The 24,231-nt window shown below is 34.1% G+C and overlaps 1 protein-coding gene across 1 annotated transcript; it reads right to left on the bottom strand.

The window, feature by feature from the left end:
- Positions 1-2,690: 2,690 nt before the first annotated feature.
- LOC147906418 (uncharacterized) lies at positions 2,691-6,902 on the bottom strand. The gene has a single exon (XM_087416564.1). It carries the CDS (start codon positions 5,892-5,894, stop codon positions 4,002-4,004), a length of 1,893 nt encoding a protein of 630 aa, XP_087272690.1. The 5' UTR covers positions 5,895-6,902; the 3' UTR covers positions 2,691-4,001.
- Between the last annotated feature and the right edge of the window lie 17,329 nt (positions 6,903-24,231).

Raw genomic sequence — 24,231 nt, 5'->3', positions numbered from 1 at the left:
AAGTGAGTAGCAGCTTGTTGGAGTATGTAAGAACATACGCGAAAAAATCTTAGGACTCTATCCGTTAGCTCGAATCCTCATACAGATAACTTTGACACCGAGCGCTGACAAACCGGTTGTGGGGGTAAAATTTATTCCTTTCACCTGTTTTTCATTAATCAGCAGTGTCAAAACGCTATTATCCGTATGAGGATCTGGGCTTAGATTGGCGTCTTATGAGCAGAAATGTACAGCGGAACGGAACAGCGAGATCAATCACAGTCGAAAAGAAAATGGAGTAATGATTGCAGAAGTTGTGGTTATCGCGTTGCTCTATTCCATTATAAATTTTTGCTCCATGGGACGCTAACCTCAGGCTAGAAATTGTCTATATTTGCATCGTTTCACTTTATCATGCTCACGTATCAAATACAAATACGCGATTTTATATAGTGTTAAGGCCTTGTTTTCCATCCGTATTCATATCCCGTATCTTTTTTTTATTTTCTACTTAGTACGTTTGTATAAGTTTGACGTTGCCTATTATAAAGACAATGTTTCTCTTTGCGGAAACGCGTCCACACTAATCATATCCGTATCACGTATCATTACTTTGATATTTTGGCGAAATATTGACTTCAAGTGGATTAAAATCATATCATATCTGCGTAGCAAAATGATACATAAGTACAATACGCAGACACGATATGGCGCCTCGTTCACACTTGACTGATTATGATACGTGATCATTATACGATACGATGATATGGCACACACACAAGTGATGTAATTTACATACAGGGTTGCTCGATAAGTCCGGTAAAACGGGAATGTTTGAGATCGGTAATTCGAAAGAAAAGCAAGAATTCTTTCAGTCGATCGACATTAATTGTCATTGAACGCATGCACAAATTGAGCTCGTGATTTCATCTCAAACATGATTTTAATTCTCGTTAAAATCATCAAATTCGTCGTTCTTTGTTCCTTTTAAAAACAATTCGTTACACGCAAACAAGTTGTCGTTACCGGCAACGGACAATCGAAGGTTCTAGAACAATTCAATTCGCGCACGCGAGCGCCGCGCTCCGACGAATACGTCACGCGCTGTCACCAATCCCACGCACGGATCTTCTGTCGCGCATGACTGTTACGTTGAACGTCGCTAGAAAAGAATCCAAAGCGCCAATCAATTTTGTACACCTAATGCCACGTAATAATTATTTGTGGCAAATTTTTATTGGATTTTTCCCAAAAGGGAAAGCTCAGGCCGAAAGCAATAAATGCTTCAATCTCGCCGTCCTCCTTCTTACTTCCAAAAAAGTTCTTAGAGTTCTTAGAGTCATAATCTCGCTTCGTAAAATCGCCGTGCTAACCGTTTAGTGAAATCGCTATAAACCGAATCTTTCGAGAAGTGCCGAGAAAATCGCCGAGATTTTCATCACCGTGATTTCAAATTGTATTGGAAAAGTCGACCGAATTCAATATTTTGTTAATCTGATATTTAATTAATTATATTTGTTGAATTTGTAATTGTGCATATTAAAGAAAATTCCTTTGTTAACTTACAAAGAAACTGAGTTCTCTTTACTGTCGTGCATCATACCAGCCGTGCGCCGGTCTCTCACTCGAATCTTTTCGCGCGGTGCGCTCTCGCACATATATATATATATATATAATGCGTATATATATATATATATATATATATATATATATATATATAATATATATATATATACACATAAAATGAGGATTTATCAGAGGATTCGTAATTTGATTATTTTTTTTAAGATGTTACATCTGATCATCTGCGTTTGACTATCGTTAGTTTTCATTTATATTAGTTGTATGTATATTCTGATATTGAAAACATAAAAGCATATATCACTAATATTTGATCATAAAAAAACATATCTCTTTTTATTAAACGTAGAAAAAAGAGGACATCAGTACATCTTTTTGTTACACGTAAAAAAAAGAGATGAAATAGCTACACACGTATGTGAATATGAATTAGAAATATATTTTATAATGTACACATCATAATGCACATAAAATATAATTCTAATATTCACTAATGTGTCTATATTATATCTGCATGAAAAGCTAAGTATGAATAACTTCTATCTCTTTTTATTATGGGCCTTCTACAATAACACATTAGTTACAAATCAGAAGTCAGAAGCTAAAAATTGATCAATCACAACCAATTTTTAGCATTTGACTTCTTATTTATGGCTAATTTATGACTTATAATTGTAAAAGGCCCATTAAACATAATAAAAAGAGATGGAATAGTTACATATGTATGTGCAATGTATTTACTGACAATACATGTTACATCCTAAATTAAAATGACATTGGGAATAAAGGAAAAAGTGCTATTACATTACACGTGTATACATGTATTTCAAATACATGGTTGCATCCGAAAATATATCTAAGCCACAGTCAGAGTGTTCATTTAGTAAAAATATACTTATTGTAACTTGCTGTTAGTCAACGTACATTGACCTGTAAGTATATATTTGCTAAAACACTTTGAATATGATATACTTACATACATTTCATAAACGTACAGCATCGTACAAAAATTATGCATGTGAATATTGACTGTGTAATGTATGTTGTAATGTATATATATATATATATATATATATACATATATGAATAACATATATATTATATAGGGTGTCCAAAAAGACTCCGGATTTAGGAGCTGAATACAAAGGTGACTATAACTAATCGTAAAGGAATGTAAACTTGTATCGGCATGCATAGTACGCCAAAATATAATGCGTTGCCCTATGATTCACGTTCTACGATTCAATTACGACCATCCTTGTGCTAAGGCTATTACATAACGTTTTTAGAAAAAACGCTTCAGACAAAAGTTGTAAGGTTTCAAAGAAGCTATTTACTGATATTCAGTTTTATTTCTTTGTTAGTTTCTTTGTTTCGGTTATGTCAAGCAATTAGCTTTTGATTCCATCATGACAATGCATCTATTTGCATTTCTTTAATTGCAGACGCAAAATTCTATAAATTGGTTCCGTAATTACATTTCACCAAATTTAATAATCGAAATGCTTCTGCCAGTAAATTAAAAATAGTCAGTCCACGATAAACGCCTCTGACATTTATCTGTAACTAGCAAAGCACGATTTACGGCTGTGGCATTTTGTTATAGCTAGCCAGCTCACAATTAACGCCTCTGATAGTGAATTAAAAATAGTCAGCCCACGATGAACGCCTCTGACATTTGTCTATAACTAGCCAAAATATGATTTATGGCTGTGACATTTTGTTATAGCTAGCCAGCTCACAATTAACGCCTCTGATAGTGAATTAAAAATAGTCAGCCCACGATGAACGCCTCTGACATTAGATCATAATTAGGCAAAGCGCAATTTATTGTTATAACAATAAATTTAATCATATCACTTGTATGATAAATAAAAGTGATATTTTCACGAATAACATAAAGATGCTAACCTTTCTCATTCTGGCTTTATAGGGTGCAACAAGAAACACATATCACAATAACCAATTTTGGCCTTCTAGAGTGCCTTCCAATGTAAGATTTGTGATAACAATTTCAAAATAAAAAATTATCTTTATTGTATTCTCTTTTCTTTTTTTTTACAATTGTCACTTGGAAAATTTTTAGAGACGTAACTACTCTCGCAATATATCGAAGACTGCCTCTGCAGTCTGAGGGTTTTTTTTTATAAGGTTCCAATAGAGTCTAATCTTATTCTAAAGTCTCACTTCTATTCTTAGAGGCAAAGTCCTAAGGTAGGTTGGTGGACTATGGTCACATTATAAGGTTCGAAAATGAGTCTAAATAGAATCTAGTCTCACTTCTATTCTTATTTTAGAGGCAAAGTCCTAAGGTAGGTTGGTGGACTATGGTCACAATAGAATCTAGTCTCACTTCTATTCTTATCTTAGTGGCAAAGTCCTAAGGTAGGTTGGTGGACTATGGTCACACCTTCCCCCTTATAAAGAAATTTGAAGTGTAATCAAATTTTATAGTTAATCAAACGTTTTAATACGCCGGATTGTAACTCGAGATTTGGGGGTTGAGCAGAGTAAGCGGTATAATGGGCGTGTTGCGTTGGAGCGTGATTTCCAAAGCTACATTGGTTGTAACAATTTCTGAGTAGTTGCTTGAGTAAATTAATTATACTTGAAAATAGTCCAATCTTATAGAGGAATATGAAAAGGATAGAGCCAAGGGCTATGTATCCGGTTAAATGGAGATAATGCTTGAATGTTTCCTTCCAAGTGATAGTTCTTTTATGCTGTGATATTCGGTCTGCTAAATTATCTAATTCGTCTATTGTTTTGCCTAAGGTTTGTAGATGCTCTGGATTAATATAAGTTTCTCTTATTAAGTCCATTGGTATGTCAGTCAGTTGATGTTTCTCTAACGTTTTATTGATTGATATTTTATCTATTAAATGAATTGTGTTGTGAATTTCAATTTCGTCTTTAAATAAGTTTTCGGGTTTCAAAGTTGCAGTTTCGGAAATTGCTGTACAATCTGGTTCTAAGTGAAGTATAAAATTTTGGTATACTCGTACATTTCGAGGTGTTTTATCGGAACAGAGTATATGCAAAGCTTCTTCTCTAGGTGCAATTCCTATCCAATCTTGATTCGTATGAAGTTGGATCCATAATGTATTTTGAATTTGCATATACTTTGTTGTACATTTTTCTGTATCGCGTTTTGTAATTATTTCAGTAAGACAATTATCTTTTATACCCATTTTATAATCGGGATATGTCCGCTTTAATAGTTGATATTTTCCGAGTTTCTTTGCGGAGCTTAATTCTAATTCGCTAATAGGCATAAACGTAGTTCTAAATGGATCTAATAGGATAAGTTTTTGAGTGGTGTCTACTATGGATTGTTTTAACCATCCGTGCCTAGGAAGGGATATTACTTTAGTTAGTTCTAAGAATTTGTCTTCTATTAACGGAATTATCAATTGAATCAGCAATCGTTTTTCTGTTAATGCTATCGATATTTCGCTTATATCTATTAGAGTAATGTATTGCGTCTCCTCTAAGGGTACGGGAAAATTATCTACATGTTTATGTTGCCTCAAAGCGTTGAATAAATCCCTGGGTGATAAAACGTATGGCTTGATAGTTCCGTGTCTTCCGTTAGTAATAAGTTCTTCTGCTTTTCTAATTTCATCAATTAATTTTCTTAATTCGTCGTCTAAATCTAATAAGGATTCATCTATCCAAATATTTGCTTCAATGATCTGAGACAAGTTTCTGAGGCGGTTAAACTGATCGTTTATGCGACTTATCGCGTTTGAAGTTACATCGACAATTTTTTCGTTAGTATGTAAAGTTTTAAGTATGATACTAGTTTGATTTTTAACGTACTGGATAACATTTTTCTGATCGGTATATAATTTATCTAATTCGCTGTTATAATAGTTCGCATCGGAATCGGACAGAGTTCCAAATAGAGTTTTACTTACTTCACCTATGAAGTCAAATAAACCGCGTTTAGTTCTTGTTTTTGTTCTGAGTCCTGCTAGATACAATACATTTTCTAAATCATTCGCTATTTCTTCGAATTGATTTATTCGCTTTATAATTCGTTTTCTGGAAGAACAAATCCAGTTTTGATTATCAAGCTTTCGAAAACATGTCTTTAATAATTCCTTATATGTGTTCTTAAGTATATGGTAATTATCTTCTAAATCGTTTAGGTTATATCCTACAACTATCTTCCACTGCTCGTGATATAATTTTATCTTGCTTAGAGTTTCGAGGTAAATTACTTCATCGTTGTCTAGTTGAGTAATTGAATATTTTTCTGCTCTGTTAATAGGATGACCCTGAAGTATCAAAAGGAGAAGTATCGGGACGATCCATTTCAGATAATCCATCGCCTGGAATAAATGATTTTATATCACTTCGATGGTATTGTTTAATTTCACCGTTTTCCCTAACGTGGTAAGTTATGTGTTTATCGTGTCGGACAACAGGGAAAGGACCTTTCCACCGTGCCTCAAACGATTTGGCGTTGAAGTTTCTTACGAGCACCAAGTCATTATTTTCTATCGGCGTATAAGTTTTGATAGGAAGGTTGGAATTTTGATAGTCGCGTATGCTCCTGCGCGCTTCTTCCAACTTATTTTCATGTTGAATATGCAAGTTTTCGATTTGATTTTGGAGAGTCAATCGCTCATCTTCTTCACTGAAGATGTGATTGGGCTCTCTCCCGAATTGTAATTCGTAAGGTGTATAACCTGTGTTTTTATTAATTGTGCAATTATAAGTGAGCATAGCCTGGGGCAGAATACTATCCCATTGCTCTTGTTCTTTAATATAATGCCTTATATATTCGGCAAGTATTAAATGCGACCTCTCGTTTTTCCCATTAGACTGCGGGTGATATACCGAGGTAAGTACGTGTTTAATGTTAAGCCTATCGCGTTTTAAATTCATTAGACGTGAATTCAAGGGCGTTATTGGATAGTATCTCCTTAGGTTTATCGAAGTATCTCAGCCAGGAGCACCATAGTGCCCTAATAATTGCTGCAGTCGATTTATCTATAAGCGGTTCTACTAGGATATATCGAGTAAGGTAATCTTGAGTGACAAGGATATATCGGTTTCCTTTATTTGTAACTTCGAAAGGCCCCATGATATCAATGGATATCTTTTCGTTGGGCATTCGAGGAATGTCGGGAGAGGCGTAGAGATAAGGTTTCTGTGCACCAGGTTTATTGTACTGACATTTTTCACATTTATCAATGAATTCTTTAACATCGATAGTTATGTTAGGCCAATTATACTTTTGTCTGATTTTTTGAAGTGTTTTTTCGACGGAGTAATGTCCGCCTAATATACCAGAATGAGCGTCTGATATAATTTCCATTTTGTTCGTTATTTCTGTGAGATATTGGGAAACGTGAATACATAATTTATCTCCGAGATAATATTCGTCAATTACCGAAATTAATTTATTGATCTCTTTCTGGTCATGTACTACGTTAACATGATGATCGTCCTCGGTTAGAAAGTCATGCAATCTAATACTCATTTGTCTGTGAGTGGCATGAGGTGATATGTATATTTCGTTTTCCTCTCGTGATCTCAGGAGGAGTTTCATAAAAGTAGTTTTGTTGGTCTGCCTACCAACCTGGTTTCTTATTATTATGTGTTTGTTAATACTTGGTTTCGAGAATGAGGGAATGGAAGAAGGAGGTGATGGGTGCTTTTGTAATTTAGGATTTCCCTTGGGTAGGAATTCGTCCGTAAGTATTGGTATTGGAAATTTTTCTTTAAACCATTGAGGCGGTCGTTCTTCTATTATAATTTTCGTTCTAGACTGTAAGTCGTACGTGTCGATTAGCTCGTCAATTGAGTCTTGAATTTTAGAGTTTACCGGTCCTACGAAGTATAATGTCCATTCATCAGGATTAGTATTCGTATCCTGAAGAATCGGTAAGATTAAATTTCGAAGGTTTATTGTGGAGGCGAATTTCGGATCGATATTTATCCAGTCCGGAACCGGATCTTGACTAAAGGCAATTTTAATTTCTTTCTTAATTCCCGTAATCTCTGAAAGCATTTTTCTTATTTCTTCGTCCGATACGAAGGAATCAATTGCATTGACCGGAATTCTTGAGAGTGCGTCAGCGTTAGTGTTAGTTTTCCCGGATTTATAAATTACTTCGTAATCAAATTCTTCTAACTTTAATCTCCATCTCATTAATCTCGAATTAGGATCTTTAACGTTCATGAGCCATATTAAAGGTTTGTGATCTGTTACGATAGTGAATTTTCTTTCATATACATATTGTCTGAAATGTTTAGTGGCCCATACGATTGCGAGTAATTCTTTCTCCGTCGTATTATATCGGGTTTCGGCTTTATTAAGAGTCCTGGAGGCGAAAGCCAGTGGCTTATCTTTGCCTATTGTCCCTTGGGATAGTATAGCACCGATAGCTTCGTTTGATGCGTCAGTGGTCAAAACGAAGGGTCTATTCCAGTCAGGATATGATAATACTGGTTGTGACGTCAATTTTGATTTCAGAGAGTTGAATGAATGTTGTTGTTCACTCGTCCATTGGAAGATTGAGGATTTTTGTAAGAGGCGTGTCAAAGGTTTTGCTACTTTGGAAAAATCTTTGATGAACTTGCGATAATAACCGACAAGTCCAAGGAATTGTTTTATCTCCTTAGGAGTTTTTGGAATTGGATAAGTTCTGACCTTTTCGATCCGATCAGGATTAGGCTGTATACCGTGTTCGGAAATGACGTGTCCTAGGTATTCAAGTTCAGGTCTGAGATATTCGCATTTATCTGGTTGGAGTTTCAATCCTACTTGTCTAAGTCTTTCGAATAAGATTCTTAAATTTTTTTGTGCTCTTCGATCGTTTTTCCGTAAACTATTATGTCGTCAATGTAAACAAAACAATTATTACCTATCAATCCTTTTAATCCTTTATTCATCATTCTTTGGAAGGTAGGAGGCGCATTCTTTAGAGCAAAAGGCATACGGGTGTACTCATAATGTCCGTTTGGTGTAGAGAAGGCCGTTTTTGGAACGTCTTTTGGATTCATTCCGATCTGATGGAAGCCCGATGCCAGATCAAAAGCGGAAAAATAGCGCGCGTTGCCCAATTGATCGAGAATTTCATCAATATTCGGAAGAGGATAGGCATCTTGGATGGTTTTTTCATTAAGTTTTCGGTAATCAATTACTAGTTTCCATTTATTTTTGCCCGAAGCATCTTGCTTTTTGGGCACGATCCACAAAGGGGAATTATAAGGTGAATCTGATTCTTGAATGATTCCTTTTGCAAGCATGTCTTTAATTTGTCTTTTTATTTCTTCTTGGTGTATCGGAGGATAACGGTATTGTTTAATATGGATGGGATTTTCGTCATGGGTTTTGATTTCATGTTGCATTAAATCAGTGAGTGGGAGAGGATCTCCTGGTAAGGTAAAAATATCGTAGAATTCTAATATGATATCCCAGATTTCATTATAGTGTTCTGGGAGATGCAAGAGGCGAGTATTTTCTTTTAATAATTCTGATAGCGTATTGTTTAAAGTTTCTTTGGTGATAGAATAAATTGGTGCTTCGCAATAATCTTCGACGCTTTTAATTTGAGAGTGCAAATATGTCGGCAGTATGGGTTTATTAAAATCGTTCATCCTCGTAATTGCTCCAGTGTCATCCTTAAATATAACTAATACTTCGTTTTGTTTATACGTGTCGTTAGAGAGTGGTTTATCGCATCGCTTGAATTCTTTTCCGTTTAGTTTTAAATATTCGTTCGAAAAGACAAAATTGTTCGCCGTGAGAAAATCGATACCTAATATGCCCTGATGTTGTACCGGTGAGTAATCGTCTAATACATGAAATGTATGTTTTTTCCCAAATATTTCAATTATTACACCGTATTTAGTTTTTATCGAATGCGTTGTAACGCCAGATACGATTATTGAATTTGTTTTAGGCAAGTTTTTATCATCTATAAACATTTCGTGTATTAGGGATATATCGGAACCCGTATCTATTAAAAATATGACATCTTTAAAACCTGGTATCTTCAGCTTAATTCTGGAAGCTCTGACGTATGTCCCTCCGGGTCCTTGGTATACCTTTCGCTGAGGTTCTCGTCCGGATCCTGATCGGTTGCACGTAAATGATGCGATGCTCGGTCCGGCGGTCGGTTGAAAGACTGGCGTTCGCGAAAATTCTGCTGGCCTCGTTGTTGGTGGAATACTTTTGTTCGGCACTCCTTTTCTTCATGTCCTCGTCTCTTGCAGTAGGTGCACTCCTTGGTTTGAAAGTGCGTTCTGGGTTGGAACGGTTTTTTGGATGTTTCGTATCGTTGTGTTCGCAACTTTCTTAACTGGAGTTCTGCTTCAAAGGCTCGTGCTTTCGAAAACGCTTCGTTCAATTAGGTGAATTCAAATGAGTATAAATGATCACTGATTTCTGTCTTTACGTTGCGGCGAAATACTTCGACTGCTTTTTGCCGATACATCTGTTCTTGCAAACAGATCGTAGCAATGCCGGTACTCTGTGAATTAACCGTGTGGATGATATCGTCTTGGATTCGAAGAAAGCGATTTATGAATTCATCGATGCTCTCGTTCGTTCGCTGGATGCAGGTGTCTCTTTGGACCTCCAGAGCGGAAAGATTCCTGGCTTTGCCGTAGAGGTACCGTAGTTTTTCGTACAACTGCGGAAAATTCGGGGTGGTATCCGTATTGAGTGTTTTGCTCTTCCTACGAGTTTCTGGGCGACGATTCCACAGAGAAATAGCTCATGTTGATCCACGGCCAGTCGTTTCGAGGCTATTTGTATATGATTAATGAAAGTTTCGACATTTGAACCGTCGAAATCGGATATCAATGGCATCGCTTTATTATAATTCTTTATAGGTGCTTCGACAGTTCCTGATTCGAAAGTTTCTGGTGTCATTTCGCTTGGTTGTTGAAGTCGCGTTGGATTATAGTGTTCAACCGTTATTCCATTTTGTTTTTTAGTTCAGTTATTGTGTCCATCATTTGGATCATTCTGTCTGCTAATATTGCTAGAGTGAGCGTTTGCTCACGAGTAGGGCTCTGTGCACGCGACATTGGAGCAGTAATGAAGAGTCTCGATTCTAGTATGTTACTGTCCGCACTTGACTCGGTGGATGTATCAGAGTTGATAATGTCGCTTACCCCTCTGTAGTTTGTCCACGCCAGTCTGCTTGAGTTCGATAGAGCAGGATAATCTTCGAGTCCTCCTTGAAGGTAACTAGTGCGACTAGTATATCGTCCTCGAAGTAAAAGCAAAATTTCACTGTTTTTCTTGCTAATTATCCCGCACCGCTGCCACCATTTGTAAGATTTGTGATAACAATTTCAAAATAAAAAATTATCTTTATTGTATTCTCTTTTCTTTTTTTTTACAATTGTCACTTGGAAAATTTTTAGAGACGTAACTACTCTCGCAATATATCGAAGAATGCCTCTGCAGTCTGAGGGTTTTCTTTTATAAGGTTCCAATAGAGTCTAATCTTATTCTAAAGTCTCACTTCTATTCTTAGAGGCAAAGTCCTAAGGTAGATTGGTGGACTATGGTCACATTATAAGGTTCGAAAATGAGTCTAAATAGAATCTAGTCTCACTTCTATTCTTATTTTAGAGGCAAAGTCCTAAGGTAGGTTGGTGGACTATGGTCACAATAGAATCTAGTCTCACTTCTATTCTTATCTTAGAGGCAAAGTCCTAAGGTAGGTTGGTGGACTATGGTCACACCAACAAGAGATACAGTGTGACACGGTGCATCATTACAATCTTGTTCGATAATACAAGGATGAGATATTGTACTGTATTGTACTGAGTCACTTGTTATAAAGCACCCATAACCTTCTCTTATCAAAGGCAGACAGTATTCTGCTACTACATTTTTTCTATTCTGTGGAAAAAAACACTATATAAATATATATATATATATATATATATACATATACACACATATATACATACACACACACACACACACACACACACACACACACACACACACACACACACACACACACACACACACACACACATATATATATATGGTTGTGTGTAGAACAATACTACATTACACTACATTGACAGTACTGTTGTGCGGCAATGATACTGTGAACGCGGGTCATACTGGTTACAGCTAATTGACTCGTAACGCCGTTGTTTTCTACACATACAGCGTCACGCAAAATGATATATGTATGCATATATATATATATACACACATACAAAAAATTTTTATTTATCACTCTAAGAAAAAAGATACATAATCGATATCATGATCACATTATCTTTTCCTTAGCGACTAATTAAGAAAAGGCGTTTACCGTATCTAAATCCACGTTATTGTAAAAAAAACTCTCTATTATCTTTGAAGTTCTATTATTGATACGTCATTTAAGTGTATTCTCCAGGTTTATTCCACTAAAAAAAAATACAAATAGATGACCAGATGTATGATGCGGTAAAGTAAAATTTTATATTACATTCTGTGGCACAAAAACATGATGATCAGTAACTCTTTGAAACTGAATGTATCATAAAAATAATAAAGTAATATTTTAAAAGTACATTACATTTAGTAAAATGCATTAAGTTATTAATATGATGTTTAATCACCATTATTAAGAAAATACAATATTATGTAGGAAGGAAAATATTTTCATGACAATTTGCTGGAAGGTATGGTCACAGCATGTTTCTTATACTATGACACTTGAGATACACGTCCACGCGTGAGCGGTTGTGAAGGAAAAGTAGGCAGCATTTCAGAAATCGGCTCGAAATGCGCAACTAATTTCGAATACATTGAAGTACACGTATATAATTTCTGAAATTTTATAAAAAGTATATTTGGAGTAATATATTTATTAATAACGTTATTTATTAAATAAAAATTGAAAAAGGAAAAAGCAGAATCGAACATAAGATCTCCAATTCTGATCTTGCACCCAACGCTCGAGACCACGTTGAGTTCTTGCAGATCACCTCGACGAACGCGATACATATAGTGCACGGAAAGTCGTAAACTATTGTATATCTCATCAATGTTTATGTTTTGAAATCATTTTTGTATTTGCATTTTTGCTACGTTAATGAGAAAGATATATGATTAATGTAATTTAATAAAAAGAAAATGAAAGAATTTTAATTCACAAACACGGTTGCCAGCTCTCCGTTTTTTTTTTGCCAGACTTCGGTTGCTTGAACTAATATTTAATACTCCAGCAGACGACAAAAATTGGAGATTTTCACATCTGCTGGAGTATTGAATATTAGTCCAAGAAACCGAAGTCTGTCAAAAAAAAAAACGGAGAACTGGCAACTGTGTTCGTGATTTAAAATTCTTTCAATTTCTGTTATTTCGATAGAGCGAGACAGAGAAAAAACAAACGAATAGAAGCTCCGATTGTAATCGGTGAGTCTCCGCGCGGACACGCCGAACTGGGCCCGCTAGCAAAACAATGAGTCTGTCTCTGTCCTTCTCTCTGTGGTCGCTTGTTTCTAGCGACCGAAAATATTTTCTCGACGATCTCGGCCGCTTGGTGTGTATAATAAGGAGGAAAGAGACATTCTAGACAATACATAATTTTTATTAAATTATATTAATTCTTTGCCCTACGATTTAAGTTACGATGGCGTGTGCCATAATTAACAACCTGGAACATATTGTTTATGTTTGGTCCGATAGACATACTACGGCTCTCATCAATGATACTTATGTTTGGCCCAATTTCTTTACCACGAGTCTCACATGATATTAGTGAAAGAGTTAATCATATACCTTTTTCATTAATATATAATAGCAAAAATGATTTCAAAACGTGATAGTTAACGAGATATAGTTTACGATTTTCCGTGTATTTTATGTACCACATTCATAGAGGCGGTCTGCAAAAACTCAGCGTGGTCTCGGGCGTTAGGTGCGAGATCAGAATGTTGAGGATCCTATGTTCAATCCTGCTTTTTCCTTTTTTTCTTAATTTTTTTTTTAAACAAATAACGTTATTAATGAACATATTACTCCAAATATATTTTTATAAAATTATAGAAATTATATGTGTACTTTAGTGTGCTCAGAACTAGTTACACATTTCGAGCCAATTTCTGAAATGCTGCCTATTTTTCCTTTACAACCGCTCAACAGTCGATGGCTGAACCGATGGATCGCGCGCGGACGTGCATCTCAGGAGCGTCACAGTATAAGAAACATGCTGCTATCATACCTTCCAACATGAAAATTATCATGACAACATTTTAGCATGAAAATTATCATAAAAATATTTTCCTTCTTACATAATTGTTATTTTCTTAATAATAGTGATTGAACATCATATTAACAAGTATATACATTTTACTAAATATTATGTACTTTTAAAATATTTACTTTATTATTTTTATACATTACATTGATACATTCGGTTTTCTTTCAAAGAGCTACTGACCACGCTTATGTGCCACAAAATGTAATATCTTTTAATATAGAATACTGATAATATCAATTTAAGACTAATAAGAGTCGACAGAACGAGATGCGTAATTTTAAACTGGAATGATTCAACTTCAATAACTCCGTGATGTCTTCTTTATTCAACATGTGAATAAAGAAGGTATGTTGAATAAAGAAGACATCACAGAAGACTAAGGAAAGTAAAGGATTAATAATTTGTTAGAAGATAAGGAGCATATTTCTTAGTGCAACGCTCCTGAGATACACATCCGCGCGCGATCCGGTGCAGCTCAGCCGTCGAGCATTGAGCAGTGGCGGTGGGGGGAAAGAAGGTGATGCTTCAAAAGTCGACCCAAAATTTAACTTAAATGTATTCCAATAACTATAGGAAGAATACCGAATCACTTTAATAGATAAATAAAAATTATTTGTATGTCGCATATAAAGGCACATATAAAAGCTTTTTGATTTGTTAATTATAAAATTATATTGACATCATCCTTATAATTATATTAATCATCCTTATAATTATCTATTAATCGCACTTTTGCGATTTGACTGATTATCAGAATTTTCTTTCGATGATAATTACAGAAAAAATATTTCACAGAAAGTACTGATCGACGTAATATTATTACAGAAACATGATTTTTTTTGGATTTTTTCTAAAGGTAAATTACAACGTTTAGAAATACACATATAATTTCAATAATTAAATAGAAATATATTTAGCCTGTAATATATGTTTGTTAACAATGTCACTTATTTAAAAAAAAAATTATGAAAAAAAAAGGAATTGATCATGAGATCTCTAACATTCAGATCTCGCATCTTACGCGTGAGACCACGCCGAGGTCTTGCAAATGATTTCTATGAACGTGGTATATAAGGCTCATGGAAAATCATAGAAATATCAATATCCCGTAAATTATCGTGTTTTGAAATTATTTTTGCTATTATACATAAATTGGAGGGATATAGAATTAGCATAATTTATTAAAACTTATATGTTATCTATAATGTTCCTTCTCCTCTTAATTATATACATTGAGCAGCCGAAATTTTCCAGAAAGCATTTTCGATCGCTAGAAACAAGCGACCGTAGAGAGATTGGGGGGGGGGAGGAGAGGAGAGGAGAGGAGAGGAGAGGAGAGGAGAGAAGAGGAGAGGGAGCGGGAGAGGAGAGGGAGAGGGAGAGGGAGAGGGGTAGGGAGAGGGAGAGGGAGCGAGAGAGAGAGAGAGAGAGAGAGAGAGAGAGAGAGAGAGAGAGAGAGAGAGAGAGAGAGAGAGAGAGAGAGAGAGAGAGAGAGAGAGAGACTCTGAAGGATAGACTCGCTGTTTCGTTCGACGAACCCAGCTCGGCATGCGTCTCACCGATTACAATCGGAGTTTCTATCCTTTTTTGTTTTTTCTCTGTCTCACTCTGTCGTACTTCTGTTTCAATAATTCGTTCTGCAATTCAAGAATGTGATTTCTATCGATTCTGGCATCATCGTCGATGCAGCAAGGACGCACGATTCCTTCTCTAAACAACGATCCTGATATATATTTCTATATATATAAAAATATATTATTATGGCGTTTCCGGCTGATAATATATTGCTGGTTTATTTACAATGGTTCAATCCATTTCTATAGTTGAATAGCGATACTACTTCGTTTGCGCGCGACCGATAGGAGGAATGGCGCTTCTTATTAAGATTCGACATCTGAGTCGAGTCAAAAATGTGCTGTATACAATAATTTCAGACCTTGCATAAGTAGCTGGCGATTTACAGAAAACCTCAAAGAACAATACTATGCTTGCAGAAACGAGTTACAAGCTTTAGTGTAAGAGCAGAGTATTCGAAAATTTCATTTATATGCTACGTCTGCTACGAGATTGCTGCTTGTCGTTCCGACATCCGAGCAGAAAGAAAGCTCAACCGAAACACATCACGTTCCGAACCTTGATATATGCATGTGTAAATAATTCAGTAAATAAAGTTTAAACATGTGTTGTATATATGTACATGCACACGCGCGCGCGCGCGCGCACACACGCATACATACGCACACGCGTGTGTATTTATGCTATTATATATTTTATATATATATATATATATATATATACACACACATACATATATACATACGTACATACATATACACACACATATATATATATAATATGTTATTTTATATAGTGCATATATATAATAATTTACTAAATAAAATGTATGTAAAAGACAGAATAGTGTAATTAAAATAATTATCTTCATTTGTATTCATATGTAAAAAATATAATATGTTTTTTGTTTAGGAAGAAATTATTTTAACAAAATTGAAATAACTAATATCATATTTATTTTATTATTTTTCCTCTCAAAAGAAAAAACTTTGACCAGGGCACGTTTATTGATATGGGCCTGAGTAAGTCGATAATTCAGATCATTTCTATGGTTCAGCGACACACTTTTCATGACAGCGCCGCTTATCGGAATATCGTGGAACTAAAATACTGCTCAGTTTCATGGCTACACATCAATTTCACTCGTAATATACAAACGAAATTTTTGTACACGCCTTTCTCTTATACTAAAACTCCTACCGCGTTTCTAAAAGCATAGGATTGTTCGTTTAGATTTTCCGCAATTCGTCAGCTACTTTTCATAAACGTGCAAGATCTGAAACTCTTATATGCAACACATATTGTGATGTGTTGACTACAGAAGCCGATAACAAAACTGTAAGTCTTTAATTTTCGTTTTTCGTATTCAAATGTAGCTGGCGACTTGCGTTGTTGTCGATACTTTAATTGTGGAGAAGGATTTTTCACTCCATAAACACAGTTACGAGAAAGGCGTTTTTAAAATTTAATGATAAAACAGGACACTCCAGCATCCCCTTAATCATGCTATTTGTCTCAGATGGCACGCGACTCCCCTTTTGCAACACTCGAAAAGTTGACGATCGCGCACAAGTTCCGCGTATAAACGTTCAGTTCGCTTCCCGATCCCGAACAATACGGATCATTTATTGCTATTCATTCGTAACGTTTCTTCTCCAATTATTAAATGCGAACCACACGCGAAGCTCCGTCGCATATTAACGCTACCGTTTGTTACGTTCTGAGTATACGCATACCGCGAGAGCATTCAGTGCGCAAGAATTACTTGAATCTCCGGCGAGATTTGCCAGTCTCGTTGCTGCTCGCAATACACTTTCTTTCGAACGGCTGTGAGAAACTACTCGACGTCGTACCAAGTGTGAATTACCTGTGTACGCATCTAACCAATGCATTAATTATCGAACACGGAATTATTCCAACAAAGAAAGTCGTCGTTATTATATCGGCTTGGCAAGCCTTCCATACAAGATGACACCAGTGTCACAAACAAAATGAATATATTTGTATAATATATATAAATATATATTATATAATATATATTTTCGAATTAATTTAGTCGTTCCATGAAGCACCTAATTAAACAACCCATGAAACACATAATTTTAGTATAAGTTAGAATTCATTTATCACTGGTAGGGGGGCTATCTTAACAGAGGTAAAAAGTGCCTCGTGAGATGTAAATATTTGCAGTAACTACCGATTTTACATCTTATTTCTCGTTCTTTTGGTTTAATTCTAGATTTACGTAAAATGATTGATGTGTCATCAACTTTATGTAAATATGGATAGATTGCGCAGAAATATTAATTCTCTGTGTATTATTATAAAAATGGTCAAAGCAAGAAGAAGAGCACAAGTAGTGACAACACTAATAATAATGAAAAACTAAGTTACTCAAATAAAAATGAACAGAAATAAAATAATATTAGAAAAGTCCTCTACCATTTTACAAGTTTCGCAATAGTTAAAGAGATATTAATTCCTAAATATTATCGAATATGCGTGCAGTTTGTCAGCTTTGAACTTAATTTAATTTTAAAAGAAACATTAACTTATCTGACTCTGATGGCTCCAACAATTCAAGCTGCTCTCAGATCTGTCGGGAACCATGTAACTTTGAGGATAATGGTATTATGTTGACCACATGTTGGTCGATTAGAACCGCAGATACCCCGAATCTCGGGAGAGATCCACGGCGAATTCTTGTTGTTGATCCAACTTGTTCTTTTTGTAGTAACAATAATACTTGGACACTTAACACTTTGTTCGCTGTTCGCTTATCTTCTTTCACCGATTCAATGTTGATTAATTTTCAGAGCACTATTTAACTGAGTATTTGGCTCGCGATTGATATTTAAAATCAAGAATAAGTTTAAAAAGTCAAATTATATACGTTTGTTTGGTATAGATACACGCACAAAGTTTCTCTCCAGAACGTGATGACGAACGGTACGAACGCGGAGATGAGAACGGAACGATCCGTACGCCGTCGCAGCCGGTCGGGGGAGTAATAGTACTCATTCCTCCTCCGTGGTGGAATATCAAATGCGAAGTAGATAAGAGAGATACTTAACAAAGAAACATATGTCTCTCAATAAAAATGGAAGACGCAATGGAACAGCAATATTTAATAGCAAAATCACATGCATGATTTGATATATTTGCGATTTAATTGTTGATATACCTTAATTACGATCTTGATTAAGAAGATCGCGACGTATTACTCTCTCGAATCTTTGATGAGAAAATTTCTTAGAAAGATTCTCAATCCGTGTTACACTGTGCATTAAAGATTGTGGCACTTGCAGATGCCAATTATCGTTTTATAGTAATAGATATTGGCGATGAAGGAAAGCGAAGGGATGGTGGTTCCAGCAAGTATATTCCAGTGTGCGTGCGTGCGTGCGTGCGTGCGCGATAAATCCATTATAAATAAACCTATTATTATATTTTTAATGGGATGCTGGATATGTTAAATGCTTGTATCATGCTTTGACATTTAGATATTTTCGCGTAGGGTAGACTTTGAAACACGCCATATTTATACCGCACTCGCTGTTGATCTTCTTCTAACCGAGAGAGAAAAGACGTGGTCTCAACACGTCCAATCATGCAATATGGCAGACGTTACTACGCAGACGCCAAGAAAAGTGAAGAACTCATATATACAGTATAATCACTCAGCAAACGAAAATGAAATGAATTGAAATGGATTCAGATTTTCAGAAATATTGATTCACGAATGTTATAATGAATGCTTTTCAATCCTGAATGCATTTTTATTCATTTATAAGAATTGCATGGAGCATATCTCTATGCTTTTCAATCTAAAAATAATATTAGCTTTTTCTGTGCATTGTGAATATTGTTCAATTCATAATTTGGAATAGAAAATGCAGTTTTACAATCCAATTGCATCCAATTGAATCTAATTGAATCCAATTGAATCCAAAGAAAGTATTCGCTGTTCAAAATATACATTCGGATAGAAAAAAATTTCAATCCATTTTAATCACGTTTTTTATTATATAAAATATAAAATATAAATAAAATTATTTTATTATATAAAATAATAATTATTTTCTTTTCTTGCGGATCTCTACTCGAGTAGATAGAATTTGGAACCCTGGAAACAAGGCGAGTTGCCTTCAAAAATTCTCAAACTTTATTGCCTCGAGTATCATTTATCCTTGTTGGTCACCGAATATTGAATAAAGACAAAAGATGGTCGGAGTTGCGAGGAAGTCAGGTCGGAAAAGTGAGATTCGCAGAGTAGAATTCTCGCAGGACAGAATGAATGCCTTGTACGGTTTTCGTGCTGAAAAGAATTCCGCGGTTTATCTGAAACTCGTAACATTTTTTGTATATTCCGGTTTTCAAGCAGGCTAAAGATTCTGCAGTCAAGAAAATTCTGAATATTGAAAATAGAAGTGACCATTCTTAAAAGTTTATAGATTTTTATAAGTTTTTTTTTTAAATACGTACAAGTTGATATTTAAAAGTTTTAAAATTATTAATTATGAGTCTAAAGTTAGAATTGTAAATAAAAATTACAAATTTTTGCAGTTTTTATTCATTTAAATTTATTCATTTCTGAAGTATATGTTTTTTTCTTATTAAAATAAAACCGCGTAGTCATTTATAGCCAGAGATTCTAATAGTCTCAAGAAATTATCATTTTTTTCTTTTCAAAGTTGCTAGATAAATAAACACTTAATTTAAATTAAATTGTTATAAATGGCTTAATGAAAATATGTGTGCCTTTCTAACAATATAAACTTATGACATTCATATTTAAAGGCATTAAAGCAAAGAATTTTGTATATTTTTTATATAAGTCCCTAATTTGTAAAAATTTCTTCAGATTTTCCGATTACCTTTACTATGTCGATACTATGATTATTTTGGAGGGGAGAGATTTTTACATAATTTGCGAGTTTATAGAAGAAACATCAATCTTTAAAATCAGAACGTAATGTAATCTTGTACGACTTTTACATCTCGAAACGGCAACATCTGTCTCTAAGAATGAAAGAGATTTCTACAAATCAACTAAAACATCTATCATTAAAAACATGTTTGATCTTTTCAAGATATTGTGTATATATGTTGCCATTACTGTTAACAATCGATTAAGAGGGATTTTTATCTCTGTGAATTCTTAATATTAAATTGAGTGAATCATCTAAGACAGTAAGATTTATATATTTCTACTTCTGATGGAGCAATAAATAAAAAATTCAATTCATAGCATATATAACAAGAGATTAGAAGTTCAGGGACGTTCAGTTGTTGTATTCGATACTTCATGTTTAATACTACACTGACATACACTTAATATTCACCGCAGGGCATTATGGATAAATTCATTTATGATAATTAATGTTCAAAATATATAGGAATCTCGATATGATCATGAATTTACGAAGATTTTGTAATATAAAATAGTAGCGTTAATTTTATTACACTGAAGAGGACCTGATGTAAAAAACGATGATCGAAACGTCTGCATGTATGCAATTGTTAGTCTACAATAAACATATAAATATGATATAGTAACAACAAGTTCCTGCCTTTTTGGCAATTTGATTATTTGAATTTCATTCGTTGGAGCCTATTACATTGTATTTAATTTTAAACAGCAAAAAACATTTTGTGTTTGTGTTAGAAACGATCCACTCAAATCCTTGTTAAAAGTTAGTGTTGAATTTTCAACATATCCGAGTTTTTAATTTAACATAATATGATTGTGTTATTTGAATAATTTGTGTTAAATTAAAATTTAACATTTCCCACTGTTAAAATAACAAAATTTATAGATAAGTAAACATATAATGTAGTTTTAAAACATAAATTCTAATATTAAATGAATAAAATGTGTGTGTAGATTTAATAAATTATTATAAATGTTAATTTTATTGAAGAAATATGTTCAGTACTAGTGACAGTGTATTTTATATGTAAAAAGGTACAGATATTTTTGTATTATTTCCTCTTTGTAACAGTAAATATTTGTTAAATCTATATATTGCACATGTTAAATATCCCAGAGGTATCATTTAAACTAAAAATGTATCTAAAAAATAGCATCTAATTTCAGTTAAATATAACATTATAAATGTGTCAATTCAATATAAAATTTGTTTTTATGTTATGTCAAAGTTTTATGCTTCTTGTGTTCATTTTTTACATAATATTTGTATCACTTTCTAACATATTTATTAGATTAACACAAAAATTTGAGTGGACCATTTGGGACATGTAAATTGTACAAAATTTAGCACAAATTTTTTCACTCTGTTTATATGCAATTCTCTTTGTTAATTGAATATTCAAATACAGATGTATAAGACATTTTGATCAGAATGAAATCACGAATCTGATGGTCGATAGTAAACATATAAAAAAGTGGAAAAGAACTCGACATTTATAACAACGTTGAAAAAAAGAAACCTTCATGGAGAACCTTTATATATACAGCGAAAAGGGCTTTCCGTAACGACTTCAATATTTGACGGATCCGGGAAACGGAATTAAAAACACATCTGATAATCATAATTTATTTAAAAAAATAGAAACTTATAGAAAGAAGAATCTCGATATTCTACTCTTGAAATTCAACAATGTTCTTACGGAAAGAAAAATGCATTAGTAAGAGAAATACAAATAGGACGTGGCTATTCAACATTTAATATTAGGATTGGATAGAATGACTTCTTCTTAATATATAACTTCTTAATATATGGAATCATAAATCTTCACGTGCAATACGTATACGTGGTACAGAAAAATCAAACAATAAAATCAAAAAGAAAAAAAAAGAAAAAGAGTGAAACGTAATTTTTTGACGGCCTTTGATATTGTCAATAACTCGCGATACTTTTTTTCCAAGCTCGTACTAGTTCCATTTGATACTACATTACTTCGTTAAATATCATACTTTGTCAGGAGAATATTTTTGTTACCGATTTTTGAAACGATCGTTACTTGACAAGAAAAAAGAGAGAAAGAGAGAGAGAAAGAGAAAACAATTGGTATGGTGAATCGACGAGTATTTTACGGGAGCGTCGGTCGATTAGCGAAAGAGATGCTTTCAGATGAGAAGTCGATTCTTTAATTCTCCGGGAACTATACGGAACTATGTATTTATATACACCAGGGTAGGTTGTCTTTTCTCTCGCTCTCTCGCAAAAGCCGTCGGCCTCTCTCTCGCTTCCCTCCCTACACCTTCGTCCCGATATCTAGTACATAAGATGGCAGAGTCCCTCACTCTCCTTTCTCTCTCTCTCTCTCTCTCTCTCTCTCTCTCTCTCTCTCTCTCTCTCCATCTCGTCTTCAATTGCCGTTCTTCCTTCTTCTTCCTACCTCTTTTCCACCTCGTAGGGTGTGTAGGGTGGCGAAGAACATGCTGTGGGAGCGCGATGCGAAGAGAGAATCCGCGACATAGAGAGAGCGACGGAGAAAAAGAAAGATCGGTACCGAAAATGGAAAAGAGAAACGGAAAACCGATGGATAAAGGGAGATGTGGGGGACAGCTGCAGGCCATACCAGGAAGATTATGAAACGATGCGGGCGAAAGAGAAAGCGAGACGACCTTTGGCGTGGTCCGCGACTTCGCCTCAGCAGCGTTCGTTCCACCGCAACCACCCTCTTCAGCATTCATTCATATAATTTTATTTTAAAAAATGGAAGTGACCTTTCATCTCTTTGCCGTTCCCTTCTAGAAAAAACCGTGTTCAAAATACGTTGCTTTTGAAATCATTTTACTTGTATCTGACATTTCTCGGCATCCTTTGTACTTTTGGAAATATTTCAATATGAAATTTAAAATAGCATACTCTGTATTTTTTCTTCATCTGTTAGTTTAATGTACTAAAGTAAGTATGTGATATGAAGAAATCAATAGTTTACGGTATATTTTATACCTTGTTCGAGCATATATTAACATAAAATGTTAAATAACTCGTAAACTATTAATTTTTTAATAATCGTATCTTAATATTTTTATGAAGAATAATGAAATGAATCAATTGGTGAAAAGAAAACACTTAGTTGCTTAAAAAAAATATGTATGCAAAATGTATAATTTTTTAAATAAGTGATTCTGAGTTTTCTTTTCACCAATTGATTCATCTCATTATTCAATTCATGTAAAAGTTTTAAGGTACGATTATCAAAAAATTAATAGTTTACGAGTTATTTAATATTTTATGTCAACATATGCCACAATAAAGTGTAAAATATCTCATAAATTGATTTTTTGATGTCATTACCTTAATACTTTTATATGCAGAATAATTAGAGGAATTATATTGTGTAAGAAGAATCATACAATTTCTTTGAAAAAAAATAGAGGTTATCTTCATATCTTTTTGACACCATCACTTAGAAGAAATTCAATATGATCAAAATACGTTTCCTTTGAAACGTATTTCCATACTTTCCACTTTCTTCTGAAACATTATGTCCTATCATAAATATGATGCTACTATCATGCTACTATGACGCTAATAGATATTCTGCCAAATACGCTCCAAATATATATAGAATTGAAAATAATTGACTAATTTTTTTGTAATTGTTGTTGATGTGTACAAACATCTCATAAATACACATAATAAAAACAATACGTTAAATTCGTAATGTTGGTTGTTATAACCTTTTTGAGTTATTTATTTTTTAATAATTTCTATATGTCAGCCTTGCTTCTTCACAATATGTCGTTAATTAAATTAAAACATTGTAGTTAAATAACTTAATTCTTGAAAATGTATTAAATTTGTCTAAAATTTAATTCATTATTTACTATGTTCACATTCTATTGTATATGCTACAATATATTATGAAA

This window comes from Acromyrmex echinatior, unplaced genomic scaffold, assembly GCF_024713525.1.
Source record: "Acromyrmex echinatior isolate Ae372 unplaced genomic scaffold, ASM2471352v2 Scaffold36, whole genome shotgun sequence".
NCBI lineage: Eukaryota > Metazoa > Arthropoda > Insecta > Hymenoptera > Formicidae > Acromyrmex > Acromyrmex echinatior.
The sequence above is the reverse complement of the archived record's forward strand: the minus strand, read 5'-3'. Positions and strand labels throughout refer to the sequence as shown.

Excerpts from the sequence above, each read along its gene's own strand:
- LOC147906418 (XM_087416564.1), bottom strand. The coding sequence starts at position 5,894 with ATGGATTATCTGAAATGGATCGTCCCGATACTTCTCCTTTTGATACTT.